Below are 21,211 nucleotides of genomic sequence, written 5' to 3'. Positions count from 1 at the left end.
AAAGAGTAACCAGTTCAATGTGATAATTCGCTGACTTTGAACGGGGTTGATGACCGCCTTAAAAAAAAGCAGATTTACGGGCACCTTCTCCAGCGTATATGCCGATAGGGTTGTAATATGTCATAATTGAAAACATATTTGCTCTTCTGCTGGTCAGTTACAATATTTCATAGCTGGACCGGGAAGTGACCGGGGAGAATGCTCAAAATAACGGCCACAAAACTTTGCCCCTGGGTAGTTTCGGCCAAGCGGAGTGGCAGTTTTCGTTTATGATACCGCAAGCTGAATTCACCCCGAAGAAGGTCCATCTCCCAGCTGTATCTGTGAAAGTTCACACATCGTTGAGCGGCTAAGAGAAAATCGGTTTATGTGTTTTTCGCGTTCCAGGGGTGCGGATGGTGACGGCAAGAAGGCGGAAGAGGGAAAGGCGGGTGCCTCCAAGAAGCCCTCCACCTCCTCTTCAAGCAGCTCCAGCAGGTGGGAGAGAAGGCGAGGCACCGGTTCCCTACCCTTGCTTTGCATTCTTGTTCAAGGAAGCGATAACTGACCAGAACACGTCATGAGATTGTGGTGCAAGAAAGATCTTTCTTCTGTACGGGGATTCAACCAGGATTAAGGAGGCGTTTGCAAATGTGCCTTCTATACGGGGATCTGACAGGATTCAGGAGGCCTTTACAAATGTGCCTTCTATACAAGGATCTGACAGGATTCAGGAGGCGTTTACAAATGTGCCTTCTATACAGGGATCTGACAGGATTCAGGAGGCCTTTACAAATCTGCCTTCTATAAAGGGATCTGATAGGATTCAGGAGGCATTTACAAATGTTCCTTCTATACAGGGATCTGACAGGATTCAGGAGGCTTTTACAAATCTGCCTTATATACAGGGATCTGATAGGATTCAGGAGGCATTTACAAATGTTCCTTCTATACAAGGATCTGACAGGATTCAGGAGGCCTTTACAAATCTTCCTTATATACAGGGATCTGACAGGATCCAGGAGGCGTTTACAAATGTACATGCACCGCTTGAAGAGGATAATTTCGCCCACATGAGCCTATTTAACGTGCACTTATATCGTGCAGCACACGGGCGATTTCGCATTTTGTCTCCGTAGAAATGCGTTCGGCATAGTAGGCATTTGACCCCCTCGCCTTGTGCTTAGCATCCGAACGCCGCAGCCCCTGAGGCACCGCGGCAAGGTACATGGCTGCTTCAATGTGCTGCTAGTTTAACGGCACATGCACGGCCAATCTTGGTTGTTTGCTGATTCGTAGTTTTGTTGCTTGCTTCCAACTACAGTGGCATCCAGCACACAGCAGAAGTGAAGGCTCGCAAAAAATCGTGAGTACTGCATTTGTTAAACAAACGCTACCACAGTGAGCTGAGATGTAAGTATAAGTACAATGCTGGCATATATACAAGAAGAGAGGAAGGAAAAAAAGCTTGCACGACGATTTCCACTGCGCAATTCGACAACACGGTTTATTGATTAATGTTTATCTCCTTGTTCGGCAGTATGTGCGTTACGTCACTCACTGTACCTCGTGACTTCATAGTGTGCGGACCAGTCAACGTGACGTGTTGTAGTGGCGTAACTGCATGCTAACCAATCAGCTTGGCCTGGTGAAGCGAACGCCGATGCAGGTGAACCAGGAAATGTGCCATGAACAGACGTTCTCGGAAGAGGAAAAAAAATGGCCGATTATTTTCTCACTGGTAGCACTCTTACATATACTTGCTGGAAGTAGATGCCTGCGAGTATCATTTCATAGCTGTCTTTGTCAAACGTTAGACACTATAGCCAATCAGCTGGTAATGTTTATGCGCTAGAGTTAATACACGATAGCTCGAAATCGAATAGTACTGAAAATGTGTTTGAATTGAGGTCTTCGAATAATGAGGAGCCCGAGCGCACTCCACTTAGCAGAAGACATGCTCATGAGAAAAAAAAAGCCATTGGTTCAAATAAACCGGAAGTTTTAATTAAGCAGAAGATCTAATTGGCGAGATTGCGCTGTATTTAATGCCGTACCCAGCACCGCGTGAGACGAGTCTTCCCTTTGCGCTCGCACTTCAGGCGTCGTAAACACAAGTCATCAAAGGCGGAGGCGAAGCCTGGTGAGCCGATGCCTGATGAACAGAAGCCTGGCGAGCCAAAGCCTGACGAGCCGAAGCTTGGCGAGCAGAAGCCTAGTGAGCCGAAGCCTAGTGAGCCGAAGCCTGACGAGCAAAAGCCTGATGAGCCGAAGCCTGACGAGCAAAAGCCTGGTGAGCCGAAGCTTGGCGAGCAAAAGCCTGCGGAGCCGAAGCTTGGCGAGCAAAAGCCTGCCGAGGCAAAGCCTGCTGAGCCGAAGCCTGCCGTACCGAAGCCTGCAGTGTCGAAGCCTACTGAGCGGAAGCCTGCTGAGCCAAAGCCTGCTGAGCCGAAGCCTGCTGCGCCAAAGCCTGCTGAGCCGAAGCCTGCTGCGCCAAAGCCTGCTGAGCCAAAACTTGCAGAACCGAAGCCTGCTCAGCCGAAGCCTGCCGAGCAAAAGCTTGCCGGGCTGAAGATTGCCGAGCCGACGCCTTCCAAGCCAAAGCCTGTCGAGCCTAGGGTTGTCGAGTCGCAGCCTGCCAGTCCTGATGCCATTGGTGACAACGTCGGCGATGAGGAGCTGCTGGTGCGGCCGTTCAGCTGCGGTATCGATCGCAGAAGGTCTCCCGCGATGGCGTCGCCCCTAACGCCATCATCCCCTGCGTTCACCTCATCGCCGAGTTCACCCAGTTCGCCCTAAACTCAAAAAGCCTGCAGAACTGACACTCCCGAAATGAACATGGGGGTTAGGATACAATTAATACGGTACCGGTAATAAGCTCAGCTTCAATGCGCACGCACAGTGACGTCACTGAGACTCGGGTGCATGCGCAATATTCCATTCAACTTCTCGATCTGCTTTCTCTTTTTTTCTTCGTTCTCAATGCCGGCGCTTTTGTACTTCACTGCACTTTCCCGCCTGCCATACTTCTGAACTTTTTTCTTTCCAACCATGACGCCATAATTCACAGTGACTCACGTAGACATATTGCGTTTTTTTTCAACGGAGTTACTTTTGCTGGTTGAACTTTATTCGTTTCAGCTGGAGGTGGAACGCGTCCAAGCAACCATGGCGACAGCCGTGACGTCGTAGTTAAGGTGGCTAGAGTCTAGCCACCCTATCATAGTGCTCACAAGACGACATCGTGGGTTTTTAATTGACCCCACATATTCGTGGCTTCTTTCCGGAAAGCACTGCGGAAACTTCTAGCACAGATGCGGACTCGGCTTAACACGATGTTGTCTTTTTGAAGCACGACACGCAGACCCTCTGTTCGTAGTTATCAGTCGATGGAGAGCAGTTTCACAGCGGTTACACCTTTTGGGAGCGGTAAAATTTTTTGACATTTAAAAGCGCAGAAATATTCACTGCATTTGCGAAAGCATGAACGCGGTTAAACATAAGTGCAGTAATACTACTGACCCGTGCTCATATGATTCGGTGTTTCGGCAATCCACATTTTAGGTATAGACTGCAGCTTCACTATCGCAATTTGATATTTCACTTGTTACGTACGCGCAAAGATCTGGAATGTGTCCTTTCCTTGTGGCCTTATATTTTCGTGCATTTTTGAATAAAACGTTCCTGTTTTCATTTGCGATTACTTTTTAAATTGATATCATCCCAGGTAACACAGGAATGTTAGAACAATTACTTTTTTTTTGCCCTGGTCAAACGTTCATATATTGTTCTTAATGTCCTTCTTTTCTAGCCTTTGTGAACTATTAAAAATGAACTTTCAAATATGCCAAGGTCTGCCGAGCCATGAATTAGCCGGGTTGCGGAAAAAACGACTCCAAAAAATGTTCCCGGAAAAGCGTCCCCGTTTTCGAGGTAGAAAAAAATAACCCGAAACGAGTGACATCAAACGTCCCGTCACTGCCTAGGACTTGAGCGTATGCCTCGCATGTGGGATGTGGGGGTTCGATAACCAGTGCCACCCGAGTATCCAACGGTTATCCCTATAGGCCTGGTGCTCAGCGTATATTACGTCACGTGCAGTACCGGCATACAGTGAGTTCTAGAGAGGATCCATAAAAGTGCGACAGACGGATACTTGTCGCCGATGGTGCTGTTAAACGCGGTGGAAACGGGGGGGCTTAAATTGTGACCGTTCCCCAAGCGACTGATGCCGGAAGCTGCCCGAGATTGCTTTGTCTGTTGTTGCCAGGAAGAAAGAAAAGGAAAGTGCACAGGCCTGCTCACTGGCTCAAGCCGAGCCACAATCGCTACCACGTGCAAATGGAGAGTTGAAAGATGGGATAGAAAGACAGGATGGTAAAGACGCGCTAAAGACAAGGCCGATCCCGCAGGTAATGCAACATCGGGCCAACCGGTGGCTGGAGTGGAGCATCCTTCAAACTCTCCGCCACATTTCCAAAAATAAGTCCAATTGGACACGTAACAGATACTCTACGGGGTCCGGACATTCGCTGCTCAATGTTGATTCCGAGACTGCTTTGATACATGTTAACGGTACCTACAAGTAGGGGTGGGTAAACAGAGCTAAAACACGATAACTTTCTGGCGAACGCCTCTCACTTATCTCCCTATGATATGTAGCGTCCGCTCGGTCACTTTTTAGAGGACACAGGATCACAGTTATGAAACATTGTACGCTACAGTGATTCCACCCATCGGCATGGAAGAAGCTAAACAACAAACAGATTCCGGGCGTTCATCACCCCCCCCCCCCCCCCCCGGTGGCACTGTGCCAAACATAATGCATAATTGTCATCGTGTACCTTCAGGGTTCCCGGATTGAGCGGTGATCAGCGCCACAACCACCCTCGGAAGTTTTTAGAGGACACTGGCTTTAGTGGTAGAGCCACTATCATATCAGTGACTCGGGTGGAGCGCTGAAAAAAAGGTTATGGTGGCAGTAACGGAGTGGATGAGGGCAAAAGCATCCCTGGATCATACTCGTGTGGCTTTTCTTATCATATGACCTACACTACATGACAATAGTGTGATCTATAGCGCTGCAGAATGCTTCATGCTTACGTCTATGCTGTAGTCCAATAAAGAGGGGACTTCTAATATACATTAACGATTTGCCTTCCATAGTAACATCTAGCATCCGCCTTTTCGCGGATGACTGCGTACTCTACCGCCCCATAACTAACACCGAGGATGCTTACATCCTCCAAAATGACCTGGATAACATACAGCAGTGGTGCACTACGTGGCTAATGTCCCTAAATACTACAAAGACTGTGCAAATTTCTTTTCACCGCCGCCGAAATTATACTCCGCCTACTTATAAAGTTAACGATACTGCCATTATTTCCACTAACTCTTAAGTATCTTGGTATTAACCTCGCTAGTGACTTATCATGGTCTTGCCACATTAACCACATAAACTCATCTAATCGAGTAGTTGGGTATCTCCGTCGTAACTTGCGCATGACACCTTCTTCCTTAAAATGACTAGCTTATAAAACATTTGTGCGACCTAAACTTGAATACGCTTGCGCAATATTTGACCCCCATCTGTCTAACCTTACCTCAGCCCTTGAATCTGTTCAGAATCGGGCCACTGGCTTTATCCTTTCAAACTATACTCGCGATACTCTAGCATATCAGCCTTGAAGTTTCAACTAAAACTTCCTTCTCTCGCTTCCCGTCGCCGAATTTCACGTCTCTGCCTTTATCACAGGTTTTTCCATTGTTCACCCCGTGACAGCAAGCTCATTCTACCAGTACGTCGAACACCCCGCACAGGCCATTCAAACAGCGTCATCCCGCATCGTGCCCTCACTACTACATTTCAGAAAATGTTTTGTTCACACAGCTCGCGACTGGGATGTCCTTCCCTCCGACTTAGCACTAATCCCTGATCCAGCCCATTTCAAAACCGCTGTTCTTGCGCCCATTCCTCATGTAATGTCCCGTCAGGGACCCTTGAGGTTCAAATAAATAAATAAGGTTGAGGTTCAAATAAATACATAATTTTTTTTCAGTGGGTTCCCGAAGAATGAATGCATTTTTGGGGTAAAAATTCACTTTGGGACTTTTTTTCCTAGAGGGCGCTTCTCTGCAGGGGACGTACTTTCCGGGGACGAATCATCCGGGGACATTTTTTCTCACACCCGGCTTAGCCGATGTAAACAAGGCAGTAGTAGTAGTAGTGCCTTATTTCGAAGCTTAGCTCGTATCGCGAGCAACGCGGTATATTAATCCGGTGTACTATATGGTACGTTTTTAACTATCTCTAGGCATGCCAGATGTTCTTCAGCGGAGATATTTGCACATTTACACAAGGCAAAAATTGTTGCTTTTATTCATCGAGTGGCTTCATTTTCGACTGCCTCATGTTAATCAAGGCAGTGTAATAATACACGCTGAACACAAACTCGACTTTCTGCTTAAGCAATGTAAGAAAATCTCTAAAAATTAAGCTCTCCCTCAAAGCGGAAAAACCAGCAAAATTTTCATGACTCAGTTAGGAATTAAAATAAAGCAGCGAGTTTTCTAACGAGAAGATTCCACTAGTTTTTATATCCGGAATCACGGCACATCTTAACTATACCTGAAACCCTTACAGTTCAATGGGGCCTCTGCTAAATTCGCGCGCGGGCTATGATAACGTTTGCCATCAATCGGCTTACACGTACACGTACGCTTAAAGGGTTACAGGAGTTCTTGGGTGTTCGTTTTTTGTTTTTGCCTTGAAAAGGGCCTACCAGTCCAGTAATAATCAAAATGAGCTCAAAAAACTAGTGCGCAGAGGGAATAATACAAACGATTTTGGACCAGCAGCGTCGGTATCAGTCGGCACCGGCTGAAGCGCACCTTGTGATTTCACATTAAACCTGGACTAACACATTCCTGATGACGTCGGCATCACCGGAAAGCTATGGTGGTTCCTAGAATAGCCACTGGGTTCGGTGACGTCATAGCAACTGGGGCAACTTCACCTTGATGTCACTCGATGCTGACAGAAATGCTGAGCGCGGCTCCTCCCAAAAAAATCAAAAACATGATGAATTATGTTCCACACAAGGCCTGCGACTGAAAATTGCTAGAAGGCATCTAGCCTTACAACCATTAACAAAGCAAATGATATTTTGTTTGCGTTTGCAATTTTGTATCTGTGCCACTGTAAAGAAAATGACGAGAAATATTAGTTCGATTCATCCAGATAAAATTGGTGTATCATATTGATGTCCACTGAGTGCTACATAGACGTCGATTGTGAAGGCAGCACAGGTTCCAATAAAAAGTTTCCCTAAAATTTGTTCGCTAATACAGTGTGTATTTGGAAAATAAATCCCACAGCAAGCTGCACAGATGGTGCGTGACATATTTCTATCGTGCTAAGAGTTTTTACGCCTGCCTGAAATATTGGCGTGGCTTTCCGCGTGCTCTTTGTTCCTTTTTTGTGAAATTTTCATGCAACAAAAATACCTACGGGAAAGTCTGACTTATGAAACGCACGACAGCCCGCCCGGATAGCTCAGGCGGTAGAGTGTTAGGCTTATAAGCTTTTAACCTAAAGGCCCGGGGTTCGAGCCCCCGCTTCGGCGCTTATCTTTTGAAAACTGTTGCCGTTATTAGCCCGCCCTTTGTTTTGAAGCACGTTTACTTGTTTATTATTTTTTTATTTTTCAAAGCAGCACCGTGCGCTGTGACGCGCTCCATTTGGGGAAGGCCTCAAAATTCATTTTGACAACATGATGTTCTTGCCTTAATTATACCAAGGACTGCTTTGTTTCTAGTGCTAGCACTAGAAGGTTCACTAGCGTAAATGTCGTGATGCGCGATTCTAAAGCCTTGGAGTAACTCTGGTAAGCTCGGAGGAGCGTCGCGCCAGCTGCAGCCGATGGGATGAAGGCGTCGTGCCAGCTGCAGCCAATGCGAGGATGGCGTTGCGCGAGCTGCAGCCGAGTGGAGAGAGGGTGTGAAGATGAACAGCGAGAAATGCGGCAGCGTGCACATGCAGATGCCAGGAAGGAAAGGCGAAGGATGAAGTAACGTGCAGTGCAGCAAACGGTAAGTCATATGGAAGAAGCCGGTACTTCGACAGATTCGATCCGAAGGCGAACGAAAGTGCACAGTGTCGTGAACAGCAGCCGGGGAACGACTTCAAAAAAGATTTGGGTGCAACTATAATTTTCAGGCTTATAAAAAAAAACTGCTGACAGTTCAGCATTGCTAGGCACTAAATATTGTGCGAAAACACATTTTTGCAGGTCGGCAACACCGCAACGTACCTGAAAGCACGGCTTAGTGTCCACTAAATCAAGGAGCAAGTTATGCGCGTTTCCTTTCTTTTCGTGACTTTCACGCACAGATGTGGAAGTTGATGAAGACGACCATGTGCAATGCATAGCGCGAGAGTGTGTCGCAGTTTAACACTAGACGTGATCGGCTACGGTGATAGCATCGGCATCAACTGGATAACAAACACTGTACACAGTGAGTGTACAAATAAAAGTGAATGCAAGAAAATGCTTGATACAGCTCAATTTTCATCAACAACTGGTGACTTCCCAAACTCGTCACTCCGCTGTCTTGGTTCCGCTTTTTACGATCCACCCTTGACATTCCACAACAGCGGTTACTGACAAAACAAGTGACCATTTTGCCGTTCACGTAAATCCTTACACATATTTAATCTACAAAGCAATTTGCAAGGGCGCAACAGCGGAGAACCTCCAAGTGCCTCCTCTCTATGTGCTGCTCGGACAAAGTTCGTGCAGCGGCACGCAACTGCCTCACCCACCAAGACTCCGGGCTGCATAACCAGCCCTACGATGACCATTATTACAGAATTTAAATATGCGGAGAGCGTGAAGCCCGCAGCCTTGAGGCCAGTCTATCGCACTCCACGCATGCACTGAGGACTTATGCAACGTCATACTCGATTCTTCAGCCACAAACGCCAGTTCTCCCCCATGGAAGTTTGTACAGCTCAGCGACAAGCCAACAGATAATCGCCGGCCAACATCTGCTCATTCGGCATCGTTGCTTCGCCAGAAATTTGAGGAACAAGATGCTTGCCTGCCTGAAGGATCCATTGTTGTGTACGTAGACGCAAGCATACAAGACTGCAAAGCAACAACAGCTATCTACTGCCCGTGCAGACCTGCCCTGAATCAAACCTCGTTTTGAGCTTACGGAACCCCCTTCGTCCTTTTGTGCTGAGCTCGTTGCAGTTCATGAAGCACTCTGTTCCGTGGCCGACATAACTACGCTCCCTGCGGCCCGCGTTAATTGTCATCCGCACTGACGCCCTTCAAGTTGTCCGGTTGCTACGACCTGTTAGCTGCTGTCCAACGATATGTCAGGGCATCCACCGGCTCGCGGCACGTATCCCGCAGCCAATACGTATTGAGTGGGTCCCACGGGATCTGCTGACCTATCAAAGCCAGGCAGATTTAGCGACCCGCCTTGCGAATACAAACTCATCACCGCCTCGGCTCCTTCATCTGGACAATTTTACCCTCCTTTCATCAAGAAAGGAACTGCTCCGGCGCCGCACAGGTGCTCTCATCCCTCCGTGTGCGGTAACCCTGCCCCGCGGTCTTACCCGTGCAGAGGAGGTTGCGCTTCGGAGGATCCGGGTCGGGGTTGCCCTCACACCAGCCATCACTCGGAAGTGGCCTCAGTACCGAGGATTGTTTCCTCGGCCAGGATGTCCGATATGTAAACACGAGGACATTGAGGCCGACATTCATCACTTACTGTGGGACTGCCCAGCTCTCAAGCCTACAAGGATACGGAACCTGATGGTAGCGGGTCTTTCACCAAGCAACCCTGCTTCATACATTGCCTGGACGCAGGGACCGTACCATCGTTATCTACTGGACTTCATCAAATCAGCTAACCTTTTTCCATTAATTTAATCTCTACTACATCATTCATCACACCTTCGCCCATCATTGGTGCCCTAGGGCAATAAATTTCGCCTAAAAAAAATATGTGGAGAGGCAATACTTCGTGATACAGCTGTCAGATGGCGCCACGGCCAGCTGGCGCGCGGTCCGCGCGGACTCCCGCCAGCTCAGGCCCGAGTGCTAGCAGTTTCGTCGCAATTACGGTTAAGCGTTTGCCTGTTTGTGGTAGCCCATTAGCAAGGACGTTATGGCTGCGTTCCTGAAGCAGTTTCTAGTAAAATCTCCGCCTTAGTTTACTGTTTTAACTGCACTTAGTGCCGCCCAACTGAAACACTTTAGAATGACAGTGCAGGCAGCCACTCTGCAATCAAATGAGAGCAACAAAACAGGAATGTACTTTATCACAATAGCAAATTGCGGGAGCCGACTTAGAAGTGCCAGCATACGTCACTGGCACCGCCTCATTTTCAATAACTTTTGCTTCTCGCGCAGTGCACTCATGTTTTTGTTCACACCTTTCGTGAAAAAATGCAGCCTGGTCACAGCGTAAAATTTAATCCCGTGCGACGTGATTTCACGCGCGTGCTCAGCTCAACCAACTTCTTGGAGTTCTTGCCCCTGTAGAAAGCGCAAGAAACCATGCTGTCAGCATGAAGTTTGATTCGGCTGAAGAACACAGTGAAAGAATGCTCAAGCTTAGCTACGAGGTATTCAAGCGATTTTGACGGGTAGAGCAGGCCGCCATGGTCAAATCTGCTAGTTAGTGAGGCGTTCCGATTGCTTGCACATTGCACGGGCAAGGTGCAAGAGCATGATACAAAATGAGGACATGGAAACTACTTCAGTGATTTGCGGGCAACATAACTGGCTATGTAAAAAATTATCCGACTGTCAATTTTTTTTCTACAACATCGCGGTGGTCCAACAAGCACCTGTCATCCGATAGCACCATTTCAGCAGCCAGCAGATTTCCTCCATCCAAAACTTTGTCAATAAGTGCAGTTACACGAGCACGCTTTCTTTTTCTGGAGCATCCGACGGCTCCAAAAGAGCGGATATTAGTTCAGGTGGTGAATTACCACTCTTTGGTGGCTTAGCAAGGTTATAATATGATAAGCTGCTTACAATCCCCAAAAATTGTTCAGCCGTTGGCTGATCATTACACCCAAATGACTGGTTTATGGGGGTTTATTGTCCCAAAGCGACTCAGGTTATGAGAGACGCCGTAGTGAAGGGCTCCGGAAATTTCGACCACCTGGGGTTGTTTAACCTGCACTGACACCGCACAGTACATGGGCCTCTAGAATTTCACCTCCATCGAAATTCGACCGCCGCGGCCGGGATCTAACCCGCGTCTTTCGGGCCGGCAGCCGAGCGTCGCAACCACTCAGCCGCCGCGGCGGCTAACACCCAAATGACTGTCTGACAATTCCAAAAACATTTTCCAGTTTATCCTGGCTCAGATTCCCTGTGAGCAGGTAGTTGTATCGCAGACAGCTAGTTACGTAGCTCAAAAGTGAGAATGCGCGCAGCCCAACAGCTGTAGACACGCTTAGAAATCTACCTCCGTGCAGAGTAGCATACTGTTCCCATCCTGCCAAAAATACAATGAAAGCTTGCAAGAACTGTGCACTTCCTGAATTTTCTTTTCAGACTTTCAGAGGGGATTCTGGACATCACCACAAAAATGAGTCTTTCCATCTACCTTATGAATTCTTCTGTCAGCTGGATTGTTTTGAACTCTTTTTTTCAATGACTCCTTGTAAAAATAAAGCTTCAAGACTTCTTGGCTGAAAAGCTGTAAGGCTAAGTTGACTCTCATTTTCTCAAATGCATTTGGTCCTACATGTGCTAGTGTTATGTGGCGCACAGCTTTCAGCGTCAAAGTCATTGTCAACCTTCCAGATTTCCTTGATAATATCGGCACGAACATGTCCAGCTGGTGTCTACATGTAGACCTTTTGACATGAATGCATTCTGAATGCACTTCACTAAGTGGGGGAAGTTGGAGACAAAATGTAAATTTCTTGCTGGGTTGACAGGATGCGGAACTTTGCATTTCATTTCTTTTCATGAAGCTGTGAAAAAAAAAAGAAGTCAATTAAAACAAATAAAGCAACAGGTGCATGAAATTACTTTAAAGATTGTAAGGTACATTTGATACATGCCTTTGATACCAAATAGCCTCCAGAGCTTCCATGGGGCATTATCATCTGTCCAGAAGTCCACAAATAGACTGGATTTCTCGGCAAGAACTGTTGCCTCGAGAAGTGTCTTCGATAAGACAGGAGCTTTCACGTTGCCTTTTGAGGCAAAAACACCTAGTGTTTGTGCCCATTTTCCTGCAAGTATAAAACACTAAATGTATCACTTGCAGTCAAGAAGTTTTACGTGCACAATTCTGCATTTCTCATAGTAAAAATTCTTTCCTATATGCCTAGCACAAAGCCTCATATTGCTAGATAAAAATAACTGTACACAGACTTGCAGCTATCAATAGAAGAAAAATCGTATGTGATGCGCACTTACCCTGAAAAGGCTGAAACATGATGACCAGTCCGTGGTCACTGGTTTCAGTCTTGGCTGAGCCGTCTGTGAAAGTTCCCAGATTCACAAAGCCACTTACCTCACCTGACACTTTAACAGCAATGTTTTGAGAGAGTTTAATCTCATCAAACACTAGTCCACCATGACAACTAAATTCGTCCATTTCTTCAGTTTTATTTTTCAGGGCTGAAAAAGACAGCCGTATTGAACCCGAATGTGCTCTTGAAGCTTTGCATATGCTTGTCAAAGCAAGAATTTCTCGGTAGCGCCATGATCTTATGTCTTCGCACATGCTCATACAGCTGTGGGCTCCTCATTCTCATTAGAACACACTCCAATACCCACAGCTTGTCATATGCCATGCCCTGGCTCGATTTTCTTGAAGCAACCTGAAAGCTTGCCCTGAATGCAAGGCGTTGCTTCTCTGGAAGGCCACTTATTTTATCCTCCAGTGCCGATTTTTCAATTCCTTCATTGACGGCCCGCAGTTGAGCAACATTCCTTTCCGCCAGCTTCTTCTTGGCTCTGAACAACAGCAGAGATCTTCTTGCACTTCGCTGTCTGTATGTCTCTGCATTTTTTGTCTTTTGCTTGTTCACCTGGTTTTGAATAACCCTTCACGTGTACTTGCATTGCAAGCAGGCTTTACCATCAGCTGTAGTGATGAACCATTTCTCAGATAGTAAGCTGTGCCTACCCGTGCAGCATAATCAGTGGCTATCACAGGCTCAATTTTACAGCCAGGACACAACAGCATCTCGTCAGCTCTTTTCAACACCGCTTCGACGCCGCTTTTGCTATGCACATAGAGCTCGCCAACCTTGACGCTACGGCAATATATCGCGCAGCAGAATTGCTCATTCTCTATCCCACTGCCTTCATTGCCAGCTGAAAACACAATGTGCTTCAATACATGCACGTCGGCCAGATCCGTGCTAGTGTGCCACGCGTAGCATAATGTCGCTGGTTCGTTCGGGAGAACAATTCTTGTACAAAGGGATGAAGACATCCGTATATCACTGAATTGATGAATGTTTTCATCAATTCCTGGGGCATTGGCACCGTGCATGCACGCTCCCGATGTCTTGTGCTTCGATGGCGGGCCTCATTTTTCAGCAATGCTTCTTACTTTTCTCGTTTTTGGCAGTGCGTTAGTCAAGTACGCTGGAGTGTCGAGAAATATTGTGGGGACTGCATCCTCACTGAGTGCCGGTCGTTAGCGCTCAATCTCAACTACCTCAACATTGACATGCTTGAAAGCCCTCAGAATGAAGCGGTCATCAAAGTGACTAGAACACACAACACACGTTTTGTCCAGTGCTTTGTCGTCTCTCTTGATGTTCCTTGCCCATTCTCCCAGGCGTTTTTGGTCCCTTGGAGCCCTGACAAAGAAGCCTTTTCGTTGTATGACTTGTAGCCACTTTTGCACAGTGGCACAAAGCAAGTTCTCCCTTTCTTGTCCCTCGTTGTCAACAATCACGGAGTCCTCGCTTTCATTTCCGCCGCTTTACGTCACTCTTCTCCTATATCGTTATCAGTGTCCAGAGTTTGAATCGTAGTGGCAGGAAAAAGTTTTCAATTTCGAAACAAATCTCTTAGCAAGAAATGTATTTTTTGTTGCCGGACAAGCAGCAACGCCATTCTTGCACCCACCCCTCATGTAATGTCCCACGAGGGACCCTTGAGGTTCAAATAAATAATAATAATAACAAAGCCACGAAATGCCGAGCTATTAGATTTTGCTAACAAAAAAAATTGATAGCGTTGTCCTCAGTGTCCTTTTGACGATAGAGATAATGGGTTAATGCCCATATATGCAGATTTGGTCATGCTCTACATTCATAGACCCCAGGGAGTCGTCATACTGCTCCTGTGCAGTGGTTAAGCAATGCGCCACTGCCCTGCGATGGCAGAAGCTGTTGCAGGTGGGGCTTGTGAGACCAAGGTTGCTATTCCCGAGAAACCTTTTGCGACCAATCATTAGTTTAACTGCCACCTGGCACAGTAATCAAATTACTTTGTGATGTTTGTGATGACGCCTCAAGGTCACATGTCCCAGGTGGCTTCTCAAGCGGGTATCCACTTTATTTTGCGCTCACAGCGCCGACGCCGGATTTATTGGGTAACGGGCCGTTAACACTATCGGGTTAAAATGAGGCATACGAGATAGCGTACACGGAAAAAAAATACCGCGCTTCGAAACGTACATATGCTGAACGGCATTTCAAATCTAGCTTTACCGTACGCTTGCGTCACGCACGCTCATATGCCTTTTCCAGAGTTTAGCATGTGTACCTTGCATATGCTATATAGTTTCCAAAATGTCCCTTCGAAACAGGACTCGTCACTTCGAACTGGTTTCGTCATCGTTACTGTCAACCGTCCACCGTGGATGTCAACAGTTGGTCACTTGGGAACAGCAATCTGGGCCAGACCAGGCCCACTAGTGAGAGCATTTGCCGTCACAGGGCAGTGACACATCGCTGCTTAACTGGTGCACCACTGTGCCAGGAGGGGTATGAGGACTCTCAGGGATCTATGAATATAGAGTAGAAAATGACCTTCTGCAAACTATAAGGGAATCAACCCACTATGCTATTGCATCATACACCTAAAGCTGAGCTTAAGTGTCCCCTTTCATTGTCTGTGTGTGTGCTATCCCAGCTATGAAACAGCAGAACAGCCCCTTTTCCATGAAACTGTAAATTATAGAGTTGAATGAGGTGAGAAATGCGAAGTTGCTTGCTGCCAACATGGATGGCTCGACGAAGTTTTGACCACTCGTGACTGGAAAATAAAAGTCTCTGCGATGTTTGCAGAACACGCTTTCAGTTCTGGTGACCTACAGGCCGAATCAAAGAGCATGGATGACCCTTGAACTTTTTGCCAAATGACTGAAGGACTTGGAACGGCGACCTAATAGGACAAGATCACCAAGTCTTTGCCCATTGCTGCAGTGCTAGTTCCAGTAAAACTGCACTTAGTTTCCTGCCGCCGAACGCAATGTCGGTGCTCCAACCCTTGCACACCAGGAGATAATTCGCGTGGTGAAGGCTAGTTTTAAGCAATGCCTGATTGAGCGACTCCTGCAAAACCCCAAGGAATAGAAGAAACCCAATAATCGTTCTCTTAGGCACTCTGTCTAAGCTAAGTGGGTCATGTCGTGGAATGATTTGAAAAACAAAACTATATAGATCTGCTTCCGACATTCTGGTCTCTGCTTTCCTGGAGAAGACAGAGCAAATTTTTAGATAAGCTTGCCGAAGCTGTCATGGGTCTTGGAGCTATTTGTGATAGGGCAGCCATACGAGACTGCTTCCGCGGATGACAACGTTGAGACAGCAGAAAACCTTGTAAACCGACACTGCCAAGGTCTCGGATAACAGGGACGATGCGAATTGTGATGAGGACTTGAGAGAACCTGTGCACACATGCTTTGACTTGCTTCGCGTGCTCAGCATGGCTCGTCGCTGTTGCACGTTGATAGATGGCTGTGGTCTCAGCTATTTGAAGTCCATTGATAACATTGAAAAATGTGTTCTCTCCGAGGCAGTGAAGACTAAGAAACAAAAAATTCATGACACACTTGCTCGGTAATCTGTGCACTTAAGTGGCTATCAAAGAAATACACTTCTTCCATCTCCACAAGTTTGTATGTTATTAAATTTACAGCTACTTTTATATCGAACTACATGTTATATCAAACACTATAAAGTTTTCTTGAGAGTTTGATATATGCTTGTTCGACTACACAATGCAGTGCACCTGGGAATTTTACGACTTCGTATGATCCCGAAATTCGTATCAACCGTGTCCATATCATCGAGATACAGTCGAGCCCACTTATAACGAACATGAACGTCACGCAGCGTCCATTCGTTATATCCCAAAGTTCTTGGTAAGTGGACCACAACTTCACAGACAGTTGTTTGTCGAAACACAAAATTTTTTCTTCACGAAAAAGTCCGTGATGGACGTCTGTTTTTGCAGCGCAGATCCAATGAGGGAGGTTTCCAGTTTATTTAAAGCAGAAGCGTGCTATCGCCAAGGCCCGTGGCATAAACAAGTTGTCTGAGGCTCTCTATGTAGCCCATTGCTAGAGGCGCGCTTATGGGTGCTGGCTCCGAAGTTTCATCCTTATCAGATTCCTCCGCGTCACTTTCGTCCCGCGCTTCAGGAACGATGCCCTCGTCCGTGCACGGTTCCGCGGTATCGGTGTCGTCAGCGACAGAAATAAAATCATTACAACCAATTTCATGACCCCCATGTCGGAGTCGACGATGCGCTGCCATAAATCGCCGCCGGGCTGGTCATCTTCTGAAGCACCAGGCTCGGCATCAGACACCATGTCGACGAAGCCGGCCTTGCGGAAGCAGTTCCGCATGCTAGTGGCAGTCACCTTCGCCCTGGCCACTTTCATTACCTCTACCGCTGATAACAATGGCAAATGGGCACGGTGTTCCCGTCCGCCATCCCGAATTACAACCAGGGCAACAAAACGCTCGCACCGCAACATGATAAACAAGATTGACAAAAGCGCGCGACGGGGTAGAAATGCAATATGCACAGGAGGCAATCAAGCTAAGGATACAGACGCACAGCGCCAGCATAGAGACCAATGAGGGGCGTCTGTGAGCGTCAGTGTAGCCACCTCTTGGCTCCAATGAAAAGCCTGCTTCACGGAGCGTGGCCTCTGCGATCGGCACCGGCGGCACGGTTGATCGCGGAGGCCACGTGCGGATTTGCAAGAGAGTGAGGAGAGGGAAGCGGAGTTGCAAGGAGGGGCGGGAAAGGTGTGTTGGCGCGGAAATGGTAGCTCGCTTCAGAGCGGTGCCTGGCGGTATGAAACGGGGCGGGCAGTTTGCCTGGGATGAGGCTCAAGGAAACATGCCACGCGCCGGGCGTACAAAGGAGTCGGAGTCAGGTTATCTCGCATTGCGGCACCGGGTTTACGCCATCCATTTGCTGTAACCGATCAGCAGGGCTTAATGACGTTCGTTATACGTGTGATTATGCCATTGAAACAATGTATATTTTGATGGTTGCGTAGGTCTCGTTCGTTATAAGCGAAAGTTCGTCTTAAGTGGGGCCGTTATATGTGGGCTCGACTGTACTGCTGAAAAGCACTGAGCTCAAAGACTGAGTGCACGAAACATGAAGAGTGACAAAAAATTTATTAAATCTTTCTTGCACTCAAAATAAACAACCAAACATGCAACATTTCGAATGCGATGAGTACGTCAGCACATCGCCGGTTCAAATCCTTGCCAGGATTCATGTAACAGCTGCCCCAATAAAACAGCATGAGAGCGCAGTACCCCAAACGTTTCGCACATGATCAAAGATGCTGCCTGCAGTTATAACATTCTGCAACATCTTCACATTCTGTGCTGCACAAGCCTGGTCAACAGGCCATGCAGGTTTTGGGTCCGGTAAGTAAAGACGAAAGAAAATGAGCGCAAATACAAAATTTTAAACCCGTTGTAACTAGCTACGGCAGCTTCAACACAAATTGCGCTAAGGCAGCTTCAATGACATCATTGTTGGTATCATCGAAAAAAATGTTAGTCCGCCCACCAGCATGATGACAATGTTGTTCAGTCACCAACCATAATATGAAAACAGAAGTTTGTGACAACCAAAATGATGAGAGTTGTTCTAATGCAGTCATGCTACAGTGACCATGATAAGTTGTGCATTAAATGAAGTTAAACACAAATGAATTGTGGGATGCAGGTTGCATTAAAGCAGCCTAAAGTTCAGCTGTGAAAAAAAAAAAAAAGAAAGTGAAGGAGTGCCAATTATGGCTACTATGAAACTGAGGTGCAGCATTTCCAATGGTGAAACATGCTACAAAAAAACGTTTCGGCTCACGAGCAATGAGAAAACGCTTTAAAACTTGAAAGCTTTAAAACTTTGGTAAACTGTAGATGCAGCAATGAATCACTTGCTTTGTTGACATTCCTGTATTGTTACACTGATTACAACCACAACACACTGTAAACAGCTAGTAGACAGGGCAGCCATTTCTCTGTTCTCACTCAAACCTTTGTTCCACCCTATTTTACAATCGTGCAAGCAATGCTTTTACAAGCACAAGGGCTCATTCTTTCAGCAACAAATCTAGAACTCTCAGTCGGCACTTCTGTGAAGTAATTCCACTTTTCAAAGAGAAAACCTTGCCAGAACATGCAAAACAGAAACTACACAGTTTCCCATGTTTTCATAAAAAGTCCGCTGCAACACGCTGCTCAATAGAAACACTTCATGACTGTTCCTCTTTCAAACACTCTGCAGTAGACAATGCATACTATATAAGTGCCACCTAGAAAGACAACGAATGCAAGTGAGCATATAGCAACTGGTTCTGATCAAATAATACATGTGTTCCCAAACCAGTGCAGAACAACCACCACACATTCTGCTGAGCAGACAACCTCATGCAGCCCATGTCAGAAGTATACGGGCCACTTAGCAGCATAGCAGAGCAGTTATCCCACCACGAGGCAGGCACAGCAAGCACTGAGATAAACCCAATGTGTTGACGTGTGTCAATAATACAGGGAATGCAAGAGGAAGCCCTCAACGCGGCCCGATCTCTCCTCCAATAATGCGCTAAGTGGGCCGTGAACTTATGACAAGGACTGCGCCCCCTTGCCCACTGACAATACCGCTATGCTTTCTCACTTGGCCCCGCTTTAAATGACACCACCAGCGGCTTAGAAAGGGTGCGGCCCGCGGGGAGGGTGCGACCCGCGGGGGGACCGTCCACCCCTCCAATTGGGGCTCCACATCAGACCCGCCGCCCCTCGCATTCGGCCCTGAGGGCCCGCCCTCCGGCCCTGTGGCAACGCTCCTCGCAGGCGCACCCGGCGGCCGCGCAGCATCGGGTGTCCTCTCGGCTGCTGCTGTTGTTGCTGCGCCATCACGGGAGGCCCGCCAGCTCCAGCAACGGGGCTCGCGTGCACCGGCGGCGGTGAGAAGTGGGTAGGGCTGGGTGCCACCCCCTGCACCCCACTCACAGCCGGCGCCGTCCCCTGCGGGGAAGGAGCTGGAGGTCGAGCTGGAGCTGCCGAGCTGGAAGTCGGCTCAGGATCCTCCCACACGATGCGTCGACGCTGTGAAGGCGCCTGCTGCTGCTGTTGAGACGGCGGGCCTGACGACGACGTGGCCACGGATGCGCCAGCTGCACGCAACCCGAGGGCCAAGATGAACACCACTAAGTACCGCAACACTTTTGGGCCATACTACGCATGGTGCTAGCCCACGTAAGCAGTCAATGGGGAACCAAAGAAAGAATAAGAAAATTTTACGATTGTTGCTTTTTCTCTCTTGCTAGAAGGGAAAAGTGAGTAGCATTTTAGGTAGGAGATAAACTGACAAAGCTCAGCGAAAGAGGTCATGCCGTCAGCGGGAGTCAAGCCCGTAATATTTGCATGTTACGTGTGACGTGCAGTGGAAAACATCTACAGTGGTGGGTGTCACCCCTTCTACGCTCAAAGACATTTATGTTTAGTTACGTGCATTTAGTTGCATGCAGCCTGACCACAACCGTGCTCACCAGCATCACACACAAGTGTGCTCCTGATGTGGAGTGCGCTCTTAACACGCCACATAAAAGAGCAGTTCTATCACGCACTTACAGTATAAACAGACGGTTACGATAGTCGGTAATGAAAAATTTGAGCACTACTTATCACACGCCACCTGCCACCACTGGCTGGCGGCTTATCACGACGACGACTACAATGTGGAATCCAGGTCTTCCATAAAAGAACAGGCATGTAGGAGCTGCACTCTAAAATGGGTAGCTTTAGAATGGGAAGACACTTGCTTAGAGGGGTACAGGAATAGCGGGGCACCGCTGTGCATGCGCAGAACAATAACCCGAGGGCCGTTATTGTCCGGCACACTGGCGTTCCGCTATTCTCCTATCCGCCTAGCCAATCAAATCCTCTTATTATAAACTCCCTAAAGGCTTTCAGAGTGGAGCTCCTCAGTGCCCGCTACTGACTTACAAGTTGTCGTCACTGTTGTAACCAGCACGGCAAAGCGAAAAGCATGGATGGAAGTAGGGCGGTAATGAAGGGAGAGGGCCAGAATGAAAAGGCAGAGGAGGAGGGTGCGATGGGTGCAGATGAGAGGTGTCGCGCTCAGTTTGGCCAGCTGCTGTGCAATAAATTTCTAAACGCATTTTTTTAAAGACAGCTGTCGTGCATAGAACATGCACCACAACCACCTGCATAAAAGTGATTGTGGAGGATGAGGTAGCAGGCAGATACTCCAGCAAACCCTCCATTTCAAGCTGCACTAAGTGGAGGGTTTCTGAAAGACAGCGCAACATACCTTGCCCAAGTGAGGCAATTCCTTGTGCAAAGATTGTGGGCCACTTAACTGCTGCACAGGTGCGTGGCTGATTATGTTTGAATCAGCGTAAGATCTACCACAGACTGCTAGTCGCAACTTGAGTCAGTCATGTATCGACAGTCAACAGCACATACATGGGCTTCAACAGGGGCCGTTTGTGCAGCCCACACCATTTACTACGGGAAAGGGCACACGCTGCTCAACATGCTTCAAACGAAGGTGCGTCCTTTGTGGCTTCAGCTTTCCTCCTTAAAGCAATGGGGCAAGCATGTTGCAACGAGTTCTCGCAGGGGGCAACAAATGTGGCCACAACCAAACAAGGCCTGCACCATGCCACTCTACACCACTGAGGAACGTTCGTTCAGTGCGATAGTTCA

At 47.6% G+C, this 21,211-nt stretch overlaps 2 protein-coding genes and 1 non-coding gene across 5 annotated transcripts in view; 2 read left to right on the top strand and 1 right to left on the bottom strand.

Moving 5' to 3' along the window:
* Window positions 1-3,591, top strand: part of LOC144102226 (uncharacterized) — a 38,650-nt gene extending 35,059 nt beyond the window's left edge. Inside the window, exons 21-23 of the mRNA XM_077635538.1 lie at window positions 388-477; window positions 1,304-1,345; window positions 2,082-3,591. Of these exons, the coding sequence (XP_077491664.1) occupies window positions 388-477; window positions 1,304-1,345; window positions 2,082-2,778 (829 nt within the window). The 3' untranslated portion in view covers window positions 2,779-3,591. The remainder of the gene's footprint in view (window positions 1-387; window positions 478-1,303; window positions 1,346-2,081) is intronic.
* Window positions 3,592-7,526: 3,935 nt separating this feature from the next.
* Window positions 7,527-7,607, top strand: TRNAI-UAU (transfer RNA isoleucine (anticodon UAU)). Its single transcript is given in 2 exon segments — window positions 7,527-7,563; window positions 7,572-7,607. It is a non-coding gene; the product is annotated as a tRNA-Ile (tRNA).
* A 10,015-nt stretch (window positions 7,608-17,622) lies between these two features.
* The window catches only part of Mgtor (nuclear basket protein megator), an 89,933-nt gene continuing 86,344 nt past the window's right edge, over window positions 17,623-21,211 (bottom strand). For all 3 annotated transcript variants that reach the window (XM_077634179.1, XM_077634181.1, XM_077634180.1), the window contains exon 49: window positions 17,623-19,653. In XM_077634179.1, the coding sequence (XP_077490305.1) occupies window positions 19,187-19,653 (467 nt within the window). In that variant the 3' untranslated portion in view covers window positions 17,623-19,186. The remainder of the gene's footprint in view (window positions 19,654-21,211) is intronic.

The sequence above is a fragment of the Amblyomma americanum genome, chromosome 8 (genome assembly GCF_052857255.1).
Source record: "Amblyomma americanum isolate KBUSLIRL-KWMA chromosome 8, ASM5285725v1, whole genome shotgun sequence".
NCBI lineage: Eukaryota > Metazoa > Arthropoda > Arachnida > Ixodida > Ixodidae > Amblyomma > Amblyomma americanum.
Note: the sequence above shows the minus strand (reverse complement) of the source record. Positions and strands in the feature narration are given on the sequence as shown.